This window comes from Cervus canadensis, chromosome 23, assembly GCF_019320065.1.
Source record: "Cervus canadensis isolate Bull #8, Minnesota chromosome 23, ASM1932006v1, whole genome shotgun sequence".
NCBI lineage: Eukaryota > Metazoa > Chordata > Mammalia > Artiodactyla > Cervidae > Cervus > Cervus canadensis.
In genome coordinates, this window is record NC_057408.1 from 40,845,413 (window position 1) to 40,862,395 (window position 16,983).

Below are 16,983 nucleotides of genomic sequence, written 5' to 3' on the forward strand. Positions count from 1 at the left end.
TGAATTATCCTTATTGACTGAATAAGGATAATTCAGTCAATGAGTATACATTCCACATATGTGTTATATATTTATTTATATTTATTGAGTCTAATGTACCAGGCACAATTTAAGCCTTGAGATACAAAGATTAATGAGATAATTGTGGAGTCTTGGATCAAAGTGTATCCATAGGCTTGGAAAGAATTGAGCTAATTCAATTCATGCTGTGAATGTTTTTACATGACTAATTGGTCATGTGAAATTGACAGATATTTAATGAATGCCTACAAGAGCGACTGTATTTTCTAAAACTCAGTTTATCTAAAAAGAATGGGTACATAAGGGGGCAACAGACATATGATTTTAAGTTAAGACTAAAAGAACTGGTCATAAATATGAACCCATCTTAGAAATCCAGGAGGTATGGTCACTGTTAATTATTGTACTCAACCCTAAGAATCACCAGTTATTCCAGATTTCAAAACTCAATGTAAAGCAATGTTCATTTTGCCCAGATTTTCCAGCTGACAACATGATGGATGTTTTCTAAGTTATCCCTGCTAATCAGTCTGTCATGGAGCTTAGTGGCTTCAATTTCAGGTACTATTTTTCAGCCCTTCTTTTCCTGTTAAGCTACATACTTTTCTGTCTTGTCAAGTACTTTGCCAAAACATGCAGTGAGCTGAACACACCCTTATCTTCAGAGAAAGGACATCCCTTTCAATTCCCGAGAAACCATAATTGCTAAGCCAGTGGGATTTTCTGTGGTCTTTGCTTGCCTCCCTTCTTCTCTCTCTAGAGGAGGGAGAAGCATGGAGGGAGGAATTCGGGAGGAGTCTGATGCCCTCCTGACCTGGATCCTCCTGTCTGAGGAAGCCTGTGGTGCAGGCAGAAAGGAACTGTTGACTTGGAGAGAGAGACTGGGAGAGGCCGGAGTCAGTGGAGGGTATGTGTCCTGTTCCCTCTAGTTCCTGGTCTCTCTCTGCTTCTCATGCTTGCTTCCTCTTAGCAGGAAACATGACTCCTCAGAGCCTCCCGTCAGAAAATCTGAAGACAGAGAGGAACGCGTTTACTCCCTAAACTAGTTGATTACCAGAATATGGTAAAGAATTTAACCTTTTTTTTTTTTTTTCCATTTCTATAGATAATCAGTTGTTTTTCACTGATAAATTTTATGAAACTGCAAGGGGTGGGAAAGTGTTAAGATTCCAGTTAACTGTTTTAGCGCTTGCTGTGTGGTTTGGTCCAAAAGTACTGCTCGATTTTAGCAGTTGATTGGAAGCATCTTGATTCTGCTCTGTATGAACATGAAGATTATGCTCTGTGTGAATAGAAAACAGCCGTCAGAAACAGTTAATGAATCTTGTTAGCCTGTGACACTTGTCTGGGGTTTGCACTTCAGCCTGTAACTGTTGTGAAGGCAATGACTATAGAGGCCAGGTTTGCTCACGGGTCCGGGTCTTCCATTCTCTCTCTTCAAGAGCTGAACATTTTGTCTTTATTTTTCAATGTTATTTATCACAGTATCTTCTCTCAGTATCTCAGTGCAGGTGAGGCAGAAGATGTAAATGCTCTAAGTTGAGGGAGGCAGGGTGAGAGGGCAAAACATTGGTTTGAAACTGTGGAAATAGAAAGTAACAGGGAATAGGCGAGAACTTGCTTGAAATCTACCAATTGTGAAAGATTAGTCAGGGTTTAATGCATTCTGGGTGGTGTAAAAATCTCAAATTTCTTGAAATTCAGAACAAAGGTAAGTAATAAGTGCCATCATGGGATGGGATTTACTATCATTATGTCAGGTCTTGTCTGTCCTGTTTTTATTGGGAATTTTTTTTTTCTCTCTAAAGCACATACATAAATCTGAGGATCCTTTCTGATGGATGGCTAACCTAGTTCTGTCAGTCAGCCCACAGGTGCTACCTGGGCGTGCCGGTGCGCATTGCGGTTCAGACTTTCTCGTGACTTTTTTGTGGGAAGAGACGTTTTCCAGGGTTTAAATTGTTAGATGATAATTTGGTACTTTCTTAGAAAACTGTAACCCATTACTTTGGTTGTAGGGTTATATGTACATAGAATAGATCAGGGCTAACACATTATTTATAGACAGCAGGAGAAGGGGGCAACAGAGGATGAGATGGTTGGATGGCATCAAGGACTCAACGGACATGAGTTTGAGCAAACTCCAGGAGACAGTGAAGGACAGGGAAGCCTGGGGTGCTGCAGGCCATGGGGTTGCAAACAGACAGACACGGCTTACTGAACAACAACAAGAGTAAGGAAAGTAATCAATGGTGCACTAATAGCAAAAAAAAAAAAAAAGGCTTCAACTCCTAATACTGACTTTGCTTTGATTTCATTTCTATTCCTTGTAAATGTAGAAAACATGTTATTCTCAAGGTGAAAGGCTTAGTCTTGTGTCCATGTTCTGCTCCTTCTACAGATGGTTCTCCAGGGAGAGCTGCCCCATTTCCAAGGCCTTGATGGACTCGATGTCTTTAGCTTATAGTGCCATCTTTGGGGGAGAGCTGGCATAACTGGTTGCCACCCTGGCTGATGTTGTGAAATGCACAAATTCAAATAGGATTTTGAATTACTCAGCTAGCCCCAGGATCAGGATGTGCAGAGGAAGCTCCAAGCAGGCCCTCACTGCCTTGTTTCATTGAAGGAGCTTCCTCTATCCCCTCTCCGACAGCCTCCTCCTCCTCCTGTCTGCTGCTGCTGCTGCCGCTAAGTCGCTTCAGTCATGTCCGACTCTGTGTGACCCCATAGACGGCAGCCCACTGGGCTCCGCCGTCCCTGGGATTCTCCAGGCAAGAACACTGGAGTGGGTCCTCCCGTCTACTCCAGTGCAAACTCCACAAGTGATTCCACTGTCACTGTTCTTTAAATATTTTAATGGCTCTTTTTAACTTTCTTTAGAGAAAGTTTCTCCTTAACTTTCTAACTTGAAAAAGCCCTGGGTGGCTCATACGTTAGAGTCTGCCTGCAATGCAGGAGACATGGGTTCGATCTATGGGAGGGGAAGATCCCCTGGAGAAGGAAATGGCAACCCACTCCAGTATTCTTGCCTGGAGAATCCCATGGAGAGAGGAGCCTGGTGGGCTACAGTTCATGGGTCGCAAAGAGTCAGACTCAACTGAGCAACTTTCACTTCACTCTGACTTTCGGATTAAAATTAAAATTCCTTAGGCTGTCGTACATATTTAGGCCTCTGACTTCTCGTTTGTGCAAGCATCTTCCTTCATTCCCAGCCTTAGTAAACTAGTTTCAGGTTTCAGAAAAAGCACGTCTCTTTCTTCATGTCCCCCACCCCGACCCCACCCCGTGTCTCTCCCCCATTCTGTTCTATTGACCTGGAATGCCATTCCCATTTCTTTACTTGGCTATTTCCTGTGGTCCTGCCAGACTCAGCTCAAAGGTCATTTCTTAGGAGAAGCCTTTCTTTTTTTTTTTTTTTTTTTAGGAGAAGCCTTTCTTGACTCTACTCAGCTGGCACCCTTCTCTTTCCCCTTTAGTCCTCACATTCATACCCCTTATGAAACACTTGTTATACTATTTTTTTTCTTTAATTTTTTTTTTTTGGATGTGGACCATTTTTAAAGTCTTTATTGAGTTTTTTACCATCTTACTTCTGTTTTATGTTGTGTTTTTTTGCCCGTGAGGCATGTGGGATCTTTAGCTCCTCAATCAAGAATTGAACCTGCACCCCTTGCATTGGAAGTCAAAGTCTTAATCACTGGATGGCCAAGGAAGTCCCATGTCATACTGTATTTTAACTCTTACTACTTCCTGCATTTGACTGTGAGGGCCTTAATGGCAAAGACCCTAATTCAACCTCTCTATTCCTAGCACTCAGCCCATAGGCCCTGGTGGCCTAGATGGTAAAGAATCTGCCTGCAATGTAGAAGATCCAGGTTATAGTTAGAACTAGAGGGATAAATACAAATGTAACACAGCATTAGTTTCCTCTAAAGGATTGAGTAGGGCTTCCCTGGTGGCTTAGATGGTAAAGAATCTGCCTGCAATGCAGGAGACCTGGGTTCAGTCCCTGGATCGGGAAGATCCCCTGGAGAAAGAAATGGCAACCCACTTCAGTATTCTTGCCTGGGAAATCCCATGGATAGAGGAGCCTGGTGGACTACAGTCCATAGGGTCACAAACAGTTGAATAGGATTGAGCAACTAAGAAAAAGACATTTTTAGTAAATGAATGAATGAGCATTGGAAATAGGTCACAATGGCTCCCATATCATTTTTCTTTTTCTTACTTTACTTCATCTTGAAAAGGAAGATCATAGAGTAGATTAAATGAGAAAATTTTTGAAAAGTAATTACCATGCTGCTTGGTGCATAATATTTGTTCTTTCACTCTTCTTTCTTTACAACTCTTTATCTACGAGTTGTAAAGGTTTCAGATTTCCCATACGTGGTGGTTATGCCTCACTGGTACCAAAGTTTCCACCCTATCAGTACCTCCTTGTTAAATACATAAGCAAGACTTCCCAGTCAACCAATATTTATGCTGATCACATGTAAACGCTGTGACTTTTGTACTAACACCTCATCATCACTCACCACACACACTCACTGCCTCTATTAAACACACACTCAGCATCTCTCTTACCTTTAACTCAGTTATCTTACTAATCACAGGGAAACTCAGCTGTAGGATTTCTAACCTGAGTGTGGTCTTCTGTTTAAGAAAAACATTTTCAATACTTAAGGTTGATCCTTTGTGTCAACAACAGTAAATACAGGTAGTCCTCGACTTTCATTTTTCCCACTCAATTTGACTCGCTTTCTCCACATTGTGTGCTGGTATCCTTGCATTACTTTTCTTTTGCACAATTCAGCCTGCCTGTGAGTAATGGACAAGCACTCTGTATTAGCAGCACCTGGTACCTTCATGCCGACAGTTCAGTACCAATCACAACCTTTATCTGGAAAGGAGACTTTATTTGCATCATTATTGGACTGGCTTTTATTGTCTTTTCCTTTATTTTTTCTGCACTTAATTTTATTATTTTTTTTGAAAATGTTAAGATGAAATCTCTTGCTTATTCACTTTTCACAACAATCCATAAAAGTTCTGGCAGATCTCCACCAATAATTCTTTCCTCATACAAGTTCTGTTTTTTTGCTCTTATTTTTATTTCAAATAAGCTGAAATAGAATTTAAAGAGCAAATTAATTATCATCATCTGTATTTAATATTTAGTCCATGTTTAAAATATTGCAACAACCACTTATACATGGACACATGGTCACATTCAAGAAAATTTACCATGTTTAGTGACAATAAGTGTTAGCTTTCTGGGAATTTCCATGTAACATGTTTAGCAATGTATTGTTTAGGGTCTGTTTGTTTGGTTTTCATAGTTGTTTTGTGAAATATATTATGATGACAAGTAAAGAACTTTTATCTTACTATTGGGAACTTTATTTTACCCTCTACTGTATGATTTTCTTTTCTTTTTTTGGTTACTGAACTTACACATAAGAAATAGAAGAAATGGTTTTGAAAGAAAATAAAAACTGTCAATCAATCAATGGCAATAATGAAAAGTAATCTTATTATTAACAGTCTCAAATTTCCAGAAGTTTTACATTTTTTCTGAAATATTCATCCTATGTAAAATATCACACCAGAAAAGGCAAAAGCATTAGATTAATGCTAATTTTGAAAGCCTCAAAGTTATTCATCTATAAATTCAATTTAATTTTATTTTCAATCAAAATTCCATTAAGTTTATTGTTTTTTTCAAAATTGAGTGCATCAGAAGTGTCAAAATAATTAAAAAGAAATTAAGTAATGGATGGGGACTACACCTAGATATCATAAGCATAGTAAAAACAATGTCATACACCTGTAACGATAGTCAGGATTATCAGCATACTTGACTAATATGTCAGTGTAATAAAGGATAGACTAGAAATATATCTAAGCGTATGGTAATTTATAATAATTTAATGGCTCATTCTATGATTCAATGAACTCATATTTATTGATTGTCAGCATGTGTGCAGATGATGGGTATACATCAGGTAATCATAATTCTTGCTAGATTATTAAAACTTTAAAAACTGATTAAATCAGCTGATTAGCAATTATTAAGTTTGTGGTTAAGAAGTCCTATTAAAAACTGTTGGCAGGAGTGTAAATTGATACACTTTTTTGAGAGGGAAATTTAGGAAAACTAAAAAAATTATTTGCATGTATCTTTGATATGGCAACCTCTTTTTAAAGAGTCTAGTCTATAGAAATATTTCAACATAAGTATGTGCTCCTGTGATTATGTACGTGTGTATGTATGTATGTGTATATATGTAAATGTTCATCGAAGCTTTGTTAACAGCAAAAATTGGAATCAGCTTAGTTCTTTGGGATTCAGGGAATGGTTAGAAGTGTGTGTGTACAAATTTATGAATATTTTGCGGAATTTGAAAGAATGATGTTCATGATAATGTGGGAAAATCAAATTGAAGAAGAGGACTATAATAGAAAAATTCAGAATACAATCACAGAATCATGGTGCTAAACTAGAATACCTTTATACTCTAGAAAAAAACAAGTCTGCCGTCATTGCTTTAAAACCAGTTGTTTCCTGGTGGCCACCTTTCAGGTGTGCTTCACCATCACTCACTTTTAAGGTCTTCAAGGAAATACATTTCCCAGATACATCTTCTCTGTAACATATTAGAATTTATTAATATGTTATTCATCTGTCTCATAACTTCTTTCAGAAAGCACATGAGGTTGCTTTCAATGACTTTATTACTCTTGTGTAAAATGGCGAATTTCTCCCAAAATGTAATTGTCTTCGTGAGTTTATATTTGTGTCTTCCTGCTAAGGGTGGCATTTACACAAACCTTTCAAAGGTCATTCAAATGGCTGTTGTCTGGAGGCAACACTGCTGAACAAGAAGTATTGGCTTTCTGGGAATGGGATTTTTTTCGTGTAACATGTTTAGTCGGTGTAATGTTTAGGGTTCATTTATTTGGTTTTCATGGTTGTTTTGAGAAACATGGGCTTCCTTGATAGTTGGTAAAGAATCCGCCTGCAATGCAGGAGACTCCGGTTTGATTCCTAGGTCAGAAAGATCTTCTGGAGAAGCGATAGGCTACCCACTCCAGTATTCTTGGACTTCCCTTGTGGCTCAGCTGGTAAAGAATCCGCCCTCAATGCAGGAGACCTGGGTTCCATCCCTGGGTTGGGAAGATCCCCTGGAGAAGGGAAAAGCTACCCACTCCAGTATTCTGGCCTGGAGAATTCCATGGACTGTATAGTCCATAGGGTCACATAGAGTTGGACACGACTGAGCAACTTTCACTTTTGAGAAATATATTATGATTAAATATAGGCACTTCCTTTTAGGTGCTTGAGAGAACTTGACTGTATTCTTCGCTTCCAAAAGTAATGTGTGCATGTGCTAGACTAGACATTCTGCTGATGCTGGAGATGCAGAAATGATGTGTGTGCTAGTCTCTCAGTTGTGTCCAACTCTTTGCGATCCCATGGACTCTAACGCTCCAGGCTCTTCTGTCCATGGGATTCTCCAGGCAGGAATACTGCAGTGGGTTGCCAGTTCCTTCTCCAACAGAAATAATAAAATTGTCCTTATTCTCAGGGGGCTCACAGACTGGCAGGCATAGGAAAAATATAGTATCTTAGTTGCTGAAGGGAGTAGAAAAGTAGCCATGCAAGTAGGTTGGGTCAATAGGAAGAGATATCAAGAAATGCTCCTGGGAAGTGACAATGCTTGAAGTGGGTGTTGAGAGATGAGAAGGAAGAAGTTGAGCAGATGAAGCGAGGGAAGAGGGTTTCCAGTTAAGGAGCCAGGGTGGGGCAGAGTGACAGCTATGAGAAAGCATGCCCTACTCTAGAACCTGAAATAGCCCATCTGCCTCACCTGAAGTAGTGAAATAGGGCAGGGCCATGCAATGCACACTACCTTCAATTATCATAGAGATTGGTTGACTGGAGTTGTTTTAGACAATGCAGCATGGACTTGCCCACCTCAGCGGTGTGCAGACCATCTCCAGGCTTTGGGGCCAGCAAGCTCAGCTTGGAACGCTGGCTTTTTGGAAGATCCTGACACCATACTGGGCTCTCTGCCTTAGTGAGCTGGCCACGGGGGTGTCTCTTTATCATATGATCAACAGCACAGCATGTAACGCATCATGAGATTTCTGAGGCCTGCCCCAGTGTCATCTCATGAAATAGGACCTGGCCACTCATTAGCACAGAAATTTTCACTGGGACCCTCATTTTCTATGAAAAGTGAAAGTGTTAGTCGCTTAGTCGTGTCCGACTCTTTGTGACCATGGACTGTAGCCTGCCAGACTCCTTGGTCCATGGAATTCTCCAGGCAGGAATACTGAAGTGGGTTGCCATTTCCTTCTCCAGGGGCTCTTCCTGATCCAGGTGTTGAACCCAGGTCTTCTGCATTACAGGCAGATTCTTAACCGTCTGAGCCACTTTCTACAAAGTTAAATCCAAAACTGTAATGGGATTCAAGATCCTCTGCCATCTGCCTCCCATATGTCCTTCTAGAATTAAGTTGGAAGAATTTGATGAGTACTAATAATAAGGTTTTTGAGGTTAGGCTGTTCTGTGGTTGAATTTTAACTCTGCTATTTACTTAAGCCCACATAACATGTACACCCGTGGCTGATTCATGTCAATGTGTGGCAAAAACCACCACAATATTGTAAAGTAATTAGCCTCCAATTAAAATAATTAATTAAAAAAAAGAATTCAATAACATATAATTTCGAGTAATTCGTATGGCAAGCATTATATAAAATGGCTGACTATATGATAATTCATATTTTGCTTCAGACATTTTAAATTATGTTTCACTGTTACTGCTTTCTGAGTATTATCCTGTATTTCTGACTTTGATACTTTCGGAACCACTGTCAGACAGAATTCTACTTGGTCTACCTCAGGCGTCACCATCTTCAAGGAGCCTTTAAAAAATAATTGAAATTAATTATCCTTTTCTTATTTCAACAGAAACTGATACCTCTGGTACAGAAATAATACTGATAACTTTTAAAATAATTTTAGAGGTTGAATCTTTACTCATTTCTTCATTGTGCTGCGTCTTTGTTGCTCGTCTCTAGTTGGCGGCGAGCGGGGATCACTCCTCACGGCGGTGAGAGGGCTTCTTGTTGTGGTGGCTTCTCTTGTTGCAGATCACAGGGTCTAAGTGCAAGCTTCAGAAATTGCAGCACACGGGCTCTAGTTGTGGCCCACGGGCTTTAGTCGCTCCACAGCGTGGGAGTCTTCCTGGACCAGGGGTGGAACCCGTGTACCCTGCATTGGGGGCTCTTATCGACTGTACCACCAGGGAAGCCAGCCCTATATTGCTAAGTTTAAATACAGTGAGAAGAGATGGTGTTTTATAATTTATACAATGTCTAGAACAACTTCGGGATCTTATTCAATTGATTTGTTAGTTTGTAATGAGCCATTTACTTGTAAAATAATGATGCTATTGAGAAATTCTACCACTGATAAATACATTATTCTGAATTTTGGTTTATAAGTGGATTCATGTTCCTGTATTGTGCACATAATGATAAAGATGATAATCACCTAGTAACAAAATGGGAAACAGTTTTCCAAATGTGTATTTGTGTATGGAATACCGCATGTACCAAAGAGAAAACAAAACATATATTTTCTTATCACATATTTTTTATTGAAGACATATATAAAACATTATTATGTTCAGTAATATATTGCAATCAGAAGGATCTAATCCAAAAGAGGGAATATTTTAAAAGAATGTTTTTCTGAAAGAAGTTTATAAATTCTGTCTTGTCAATGTCTTCTTTTCCCTTCACCTGATAAGACTTTTCTAAGAGAACCCATTTATTCACTCTATGGGGCAGGAGATATAACTCAAACTACATTCTATTGTATTTGTTTATTAAATCTCATTTCATGGACTCCTGGGTTCATTTTCAAATGTTAACATAAATGCTATGTCATCTTTATCTCCTAGCTATATCAGTACTCTCTTAAGCAGAAGAAATCTTGCTTTATGCCTTTTATTTTGTTTGAGATGATGTTTTTAACATGCCAGTTTCAGAGGCTTGAGTCACATATGATTGATACCTAGAATGATGGAGAATTTCCTCTCCACTGATAATGTTGAGAGAAAAAATGAAATGGTTTTGGTCTCATTTCCATGGGTAGTATGGGGGAATGCATCCACCAGAAGTGGGGTTTCTCTTTTCAAAGCACCATTAAATCTTTACATATTGATAGTGGGATAGATCACAGAAAATTTTTCTATAAAATGAGAGAACTGGACAAGAGATTGTGAGATGCCCTAAATTCTTCAACACTTTTACTTATAAAAATATTAAGCAAGAAGCACTACAGATATTTCCTTCCAGAAGAAAATAAGCCCTGAAAGTAAATTTATTCCATTTATATTATCTTACTAGTCACATCATTATACTTACTATTATATAGTTTACATATTTTACAGAATTAAATAAAACTATCTCGCTAGAATTTCTTTTTCTCAGGACAACTTGATGCCTACTAAGAATAAGCAATCTGTGCATGGGTTTCCATTTTATTTATTCAACATTACTAGTAGCATTAAAAAGAGAAACACAACTTGGTAATGGAATTAAATATTTTGTTAATTATTTTTGGTAGGAACTCAAAGCGATATTCCCAGAGTTTTAAGTCTAGAAATCAATTAGAAGCTTTTTGAAGACAGGAATCGTGCCAGTTGTCTTCAACTAACATTCAGAGTCAAGACCAGCACTCAACACAGAGAAGCTTCCAAGTAAATATTATTGAATGTATGCATAATTACAGAGGTGCTTTTAGAGGCTATCTGGTTGCCAAAGGAATAGTCTATGACTCAGGTCAGTGAAACTGATTAAAGCACATTGCATATGGTTTTCTGACATAATTAACAAAAGCAGGGAAAAAATTGTTCTCTAAGGAGTAAAATCTCCAATACTTCTCCTGGAAACTGTTTCTGTTGTCATGTTGTCATAATTATATTTCTGCTAGTCTAAATTAATTTACAGTTGATGATATAAATCAATAAAGTGCAATAAGAATTCATCCATATTGATATGAATATATGCATATCTATATATGTATATAATTCCTTTTGATGGACCATTTTCAGTGACACATTCAGCTAAGAAGCTCTTTCCCTGTATTATATTAAGCATGCCCCAATCATTGCATATCTTGAGAAACCATTTGACTAGACAAGTGACTTTAGATCTCTATTGATAGATTCTGTCTTCTTTTTCAATTTCCCTTCAAAAGTATACATTTAATTCATTCTTTCCACTTAAAAGCTTTAAATAGAAATATGTCTTTAAAAGTTAACATGGCTAGTGAATGCAGACAAGGCTTTTCTATGCAACATTCAAGAACAAGAGCATCTTGGTTTATATGACCAGTTTTACAGGCCTGAAGTCCTTAAGATTCACTGTATGAATTATGTGCTATTTATTAGACAGTATCAAAGGATGTAACATTTTCTTTAAGTTTTTTTGGCACATAATTTAAAATCAGAAAAAAAAATTAAAGGCTTGTCTAAAGTGCTTAGCCATATTATGCCCCAAAAGATATAACCAAAGAATCTCACTGAATTTAGAATTTTTGAACAGTTGTTGACTTAAAATGTTAAATATGGTACACTGAGCATCTTTGATGGACATGTTGGTGATTGCAAGGTGCATGGTCTCCATAGAGAGTATTGACCATAAAACACTTACTGTTGGGAGTAATGTATGTTACTGTACCGTGTGACTCTGTGTCGAGACGTCACTGGGGATGTGGAACCAATAGTTTGGCTTATGCGAATGTCTGGACTCACCATTTGTGTCACTTGAATTTCTGGCCCTACCAAAATGCCACCACTCATCACAGGTCCCCTACAACCATCACTCATGCTACTGCTGCTCACGTCAGGCCTACCAGGACTAGACACCACTCTCTCAGCATAGATTACGTTGTGTGTGTTGGCTAACTCAGCAGGGACACAAATATTCCCTTGAACCTCGTAGACAGGTGCCATTACTGTTTCCGTTACTACAACATTGGGTGCAAGCTGAGGATCAAAGACAGTCGCAGTGGGTTGCACGCATGGATCAGCAGTAGTGTAAGTCTCGGTCACTACAATATCCCCGTGCATCACGGGTTCAGGTATTGCCATTTCTTCTTGGAATTCAGCCTCTGAGACAGTCATTCCTGAAGATTCATTAACAAAGTAGTTTGGTCCAAGTAAAGGGAGATCAGTGCTGATGGGGATACAGGACTGCTGTGAGGGAAATGGGTCAATTTCTGTGTTTAAGCAGATCTCAGCAAGAGTCTTAAATTTCGGATCTAAAGTTTCCATGTAGCTTTCATCTAAATCATCCACAATCCAACTGCAACAACCAATGGAGCCCACAGGAGACCCTACTCCTTCGTGGTCATAAATGAGCAAACAATCGTTTGCGGGGCGGCCTTCATCTTCTCCTGCATAAGCATATGCTTTCTAAAATTGGAAGAAAAACAGACAATTAGAGTTTCTTTTCTCTATAAAATAATTGGAGAAGAACAACAATACCTTAAAGACATATGATCTAAGATGAGATACCCTGATTGATTGCCGTATTTCTAAATAATGGAATTCTGAAAGGAGATCAATGTGCATAGTCTTTTGTTTCTGAGGTGGTCTAAAATAATAACATATTTAGTTATGTGCAAAACATTATTTAAGAAGAGATATTTGATCAATTTGAAATAAAAGCATCTAGAGGTGTACATAGCTCTATGTTTCAGAGGCTTATTTTATGTGGCCTAGATGAAGAGAACTGGGGTGTTTTTGGAGTTATGTTATCAGGAGGGAGTTATCTACTGTGATTAAAAATTTTTTTTTAATGACAGACACCTTAAATGAAATCCTAGGCATGACTCCAACATGTAGAAGTGATAAAATGAGAACTTCTTTGTTTAAAGGGGTGGGATGGGAGCAGAGACCTGGTGGTTCCCTTCCCTATTTGCCTCAACTGCTATAGCCTTTGGTGGTTTCCATGAAATCCCACAGGACCTGCCCAACACCATCCAAAATCCCTTGATATAATCTGACCCTTTCTTTCTTTTATAAATAAGGTAACCACAAGCCCAGAGAAGGTGAATGTCATGCCCAAGACGTAAATAGTTGTCCGACACAACGTCAAATCCACCTGTCTTTTCTCGACTGCATCATGCTGCTTTCCCTACAGTCTGTACCAGAGTCTACATCCCTACCGTTTCTTAAAAAAAATTTCTATTTATTTATTTGGCTGTGCCAGTTCTTAGTTGTGGCAAGCAGGATTTTTAGTTGTGGTATGTCGGATCTAGTTCCCCAACCAGGGATCAAACCCAGGCCCTCCCACATTGGGAGTGAGGAGTCTTAGCCACTGGACCACCATGGAAGGCCCTAAATCCTACCTTGAAAAGTAAATGACTTTAGGTCTTGAAATTAATTACTCATGAGTTTGGTAGCACCTTAAAACTTTGCTGTTGAATATTTTACATGACTAGGAAGGGGACAGCCTTCTCTTGCCTGCAGCACAAGTTAGCTGCTGGGCTGGGTGGTGGTGGTGCAAAAAAGTGACTGGAAAGAAGCATGGATACCACTCTGCAGAGGTTTTACCTTGCAGAGGGAAAGGCTGGTTCTCACTGCTTGAAGTTCAGTGCCACGTTTTAGTGTTAAAAAAACGCTAAAATGTTTGGCATGACCTCACTGCCCAAGGAAAGAAGAATGCACTTTGATTTTCTCGGTCCCATAAAACACCAATTGAAACCAAGTGGGGGAAAAAAAAAAAGCCCAGTGCAATTTTGACAGGAATGACAAAGTTTGTTAAATATTAGTGTGACTTTTATGAATGATTCTTTGAATATAATTTCTAGGACACTTCTATGACATGTATGTAATTTGTGCCCATTTGCCAAATGTACTGGAGTGGTATGGATGACTCATTTAAATAACTGTCTATAGTGGTATTGGTAATCAGCAATTTTAAGATACAACTTACAACATATTTAGCATTTTTTGTTAAGAGCAGTGGTGACACTCACTTGTTGCCACATAAGGAGTAAAATGGGCTAATTAGAATATGAGATAAAATGGACTACTAAATAAAAGAAATAAAGGTACTAAATAGGAATTCTCAAGATAATTTAAATAAATCCTCTGTTTATCCTTTGTGCTACCCTCTTAGGCCATCCCAGTGCCTTGCGTCTTTCCTCCTGGCATGCTCATAGACCCATGATCCTCGCCCCTAGTGAGGGACACAGTGCCTGGGGCCCTGGGTAGAGATGAGGAGACCTGGGTTCCAGGCCCTAATCTGTCATCAAATCTTGGTGAGGCCCTATTTCTCAGTTTCTGCTCTCTTTCTTCCCTAATTCTGGCTCTTGATTTATTTTTTCTCCTTTCTGTTGGAGATATCTGCAGGAGTGAAAGGACACCGTGAAGAACACACATGAACACACAGTTTTCCTTGATCGGGATTCTCTTTGCTCTTTGCTGTGGGAAACAATGTGGGAACACCAGAAAGAAACAGAATACAGGAAAATAGCAGAAGGGAAATGGAAAATGATGAGATACTAGCCTTTTTCACAGTAGTCAGATGTATTATGTATTGGATATGACATGTTTCAGTAAGTTGGCTTTTTGTATTTTAAGGAAAAGTGAAATATTTTTTATTCAAGATTGGGATAGAGTTAAAAGTAACTGAATATATCTCAGAAAAGAATCTACTGCCATTGTTATTATTATGCAGTCTCAAGAGTGAATGATAATATTGTTGAACTGTGTGCAGGGGAATTACCTCAGAGAAATATTTTTTTATTCAGGACTGGGATAGTATTAAGAGTCGCTGAATATATTTCAGAAGACTCTGCTGCCATTATTATTATTATTCAGTCTCAAGACTATTTTGTGGAACTGTATGCAGGGGAATTACCTCAGAGAAATATTTTTTTATTCAGGATTGGGGTAGAGTTAAGAGTCCCTGAATATATTTCAGAAGACTCTACCGCCATTGTTATTATTATTATTCAGTCTCAAGACTATTTTGTGGAGCTGTGTGCAGGGAAGTTACCTCAGAGAAATAGCTGTCCAGGAAAGCCAGGTTCAGGCCGGTGTCCCCATAGTCCCGCTGGATGCCCACCGCCGAGCTCCTCCTCCCCACGGTGCCCGCTGCTCCCCCGGCAGCCAGCCCAGCGGCCGCCCCCAGACCGGTATTGAGCTCCACTCCTGAGACACCCCCTTCAACTGTTCCTCCACCTGCGTAGGTGTTAGTGTAGATTTCTGAAAGGAGAGGGGGTTCAACGGTGCTAGAGTCATCTGCATTGTTTACCCACGTAAACACTGTCAGCAACACCAGCACCCCTTCTCCCCAACAAAGGGAAGGCTCTGGAACGCTAGTATAGGAGCAATTCCAACTATATCAATAATCTTCAGGCTTGCTGATAAAAATAAAACTAAATAAACAGTACAGAGAGAGCCAGGTATCAGGCGTGGCTTTGTCACCTTTTGGGAACCTGCATCCCAAAGACTTGAAGGTGCAGAAGAGGCCAGAGGACCAGGGCCTCCCTTTTGCCCGCACTAGTCCCTTCTCTGGCTGCCTCTGGCAAGCTCCCCCGGCCTGGCTGAGAAGACTTGCACTCACTCGTGAGCCCTCCAGAGCAAGGCCAGCCATGCGTTTGCAGAAACTGAAACTCAGGGTCCTCATTCACCCTGGTGCTGGATGGGGAGTGGGCTTCCATAGGAGTGTTCAGTCCCCTTAGGCTCTCGCAGCCAGAGTCTGGCTTGGGATACTCAGAAATCATCACTGAGAAATCACAAGCCCGCTCTAAAACTGGGCAGCCTCTCTACTTTGTTCAGTTATTGCCCAGTGCAGGGTATTTTTCCAGTATTTTAGGGTGTGTCTTGGACTTGATAAATTAGGAGAGAATAAGAGTGGTGAGGCAAAAGTTCCTTATTTCAGCTCAGTCGCTCAGTCGTGTCCAACTCTTTGCAACTCCATGGACTGCAGCACGCCAGGCTTCCCTGGCCATCACCAACTCCCAGAGCTTGCTCAAACTCCTGTCCATCAAGTCCATGATGCCATCCAACCTCTCATCCTCTATTGTCCCCTTCAGTGTATTCTTAGGAGAACATATTTGCTGCTTCGTTTTTTCTTTTTTTCTGAACTTCTTGTTTTACAAATAATGGTAGCAGTTACTGTGCAAGGCACTATTCTAATGTATATTTTGTGATATACATATATACACACAGCACATATACATACATTGGTATATGATATATGTAACATATATGATACATATTATGTATCACACATATATAATATGTACACTACACATACATAATTGCATACTATGCCTATAATATATATAACATATACTATACATATAATATATAATATATATATACATATAATATATCATATGTATATATATGTATGATCATTTACTCATAGCAACACTTTTAAGTAGGTACTATTATAAATTCAGTTTCAAAGAAGGAAATTGAGGCCCAGAGAGGTGAAGTGTCTTACTCAAGGACTTAATTACTAACAAGTGGCAGAGCTGGGAATCAAACTTAAGCATTCCGGTTCCAGACTTTGCCCTTTGAATTGCTACATTGTTCTTCACTGCCAGTAGTTTAAGACAGAAAAATAAAGTCACCACTTCAAATATGTAACTTTCCCTCCACTTATACTGTCCTCCAAGGAAAATGACAGATGTGCTGAGTTTTGGTAAGGTACTTATACATGAGATTTGTCTGGTTGAGCAATTTGCAAATTTTAAAAAGGAAAACAGATTTTGATATCCACTGACCAGAGGAGTCCATACGGTCCTGGGTATTAGTGGCTGTCATTGGTACACATATGTTGGACACATCCTGAAAAGAAAAAAAAAGGATTTTAAATAAGTGTTTTATGTTAAACATTGAAAAATATATATTTAAT

At 39.2% G+C, this 16,983-nt stretch overlaps 1 protein-coding gene and 1 long non-coding RNA gene across 2 annotated transcripts in view; one reads left to right on the forward strand and one right to left on the reverse strand.

The window, feature by feature from the left end:
* Positions 1-936: 936 nt before the first annotated feature.
* Positions 937-16,983, forward strand: part of LOC122425447 — a 71,949-nt gene continuing 55,902 nt past the window's right edge. Inside the window, exon 1 of the long non-coding RNA XR_006264853.1 lies at positions 937-1,084. This is a non-coding gene — a long non-coding RNA (uncharacterized LOC122425447). The remainder of the gene's footprint in view (positions 1,085-16,983) is intronic.
* Positions 11,462-16,983, reverse strand: part of DSG4 (desmoglein 4) — a 39,720-nt gene continuing 34,198 nt past the window's right edge. The window contains exons 14-16 of the mRNA XM_043443822.1: positions 16,853-16,916; positions 15,112-15,320; positions 11,462-12,518 (exon numbers count right to left, since the gene is read on the reverse strand). Coding sequence (XP_043299757.1) covers positions 11,751-12,518; positions 15,112-15,320; positions 16,853-16,916 — 1,041 coding nt within the window. The 3' untranslated portion in view covers positions 11,462-11,750. The remainder of the gene's footprint in view (positions 12,519-15,111; positions 15,321-16,852; positions 16,917-16,983) is intronic.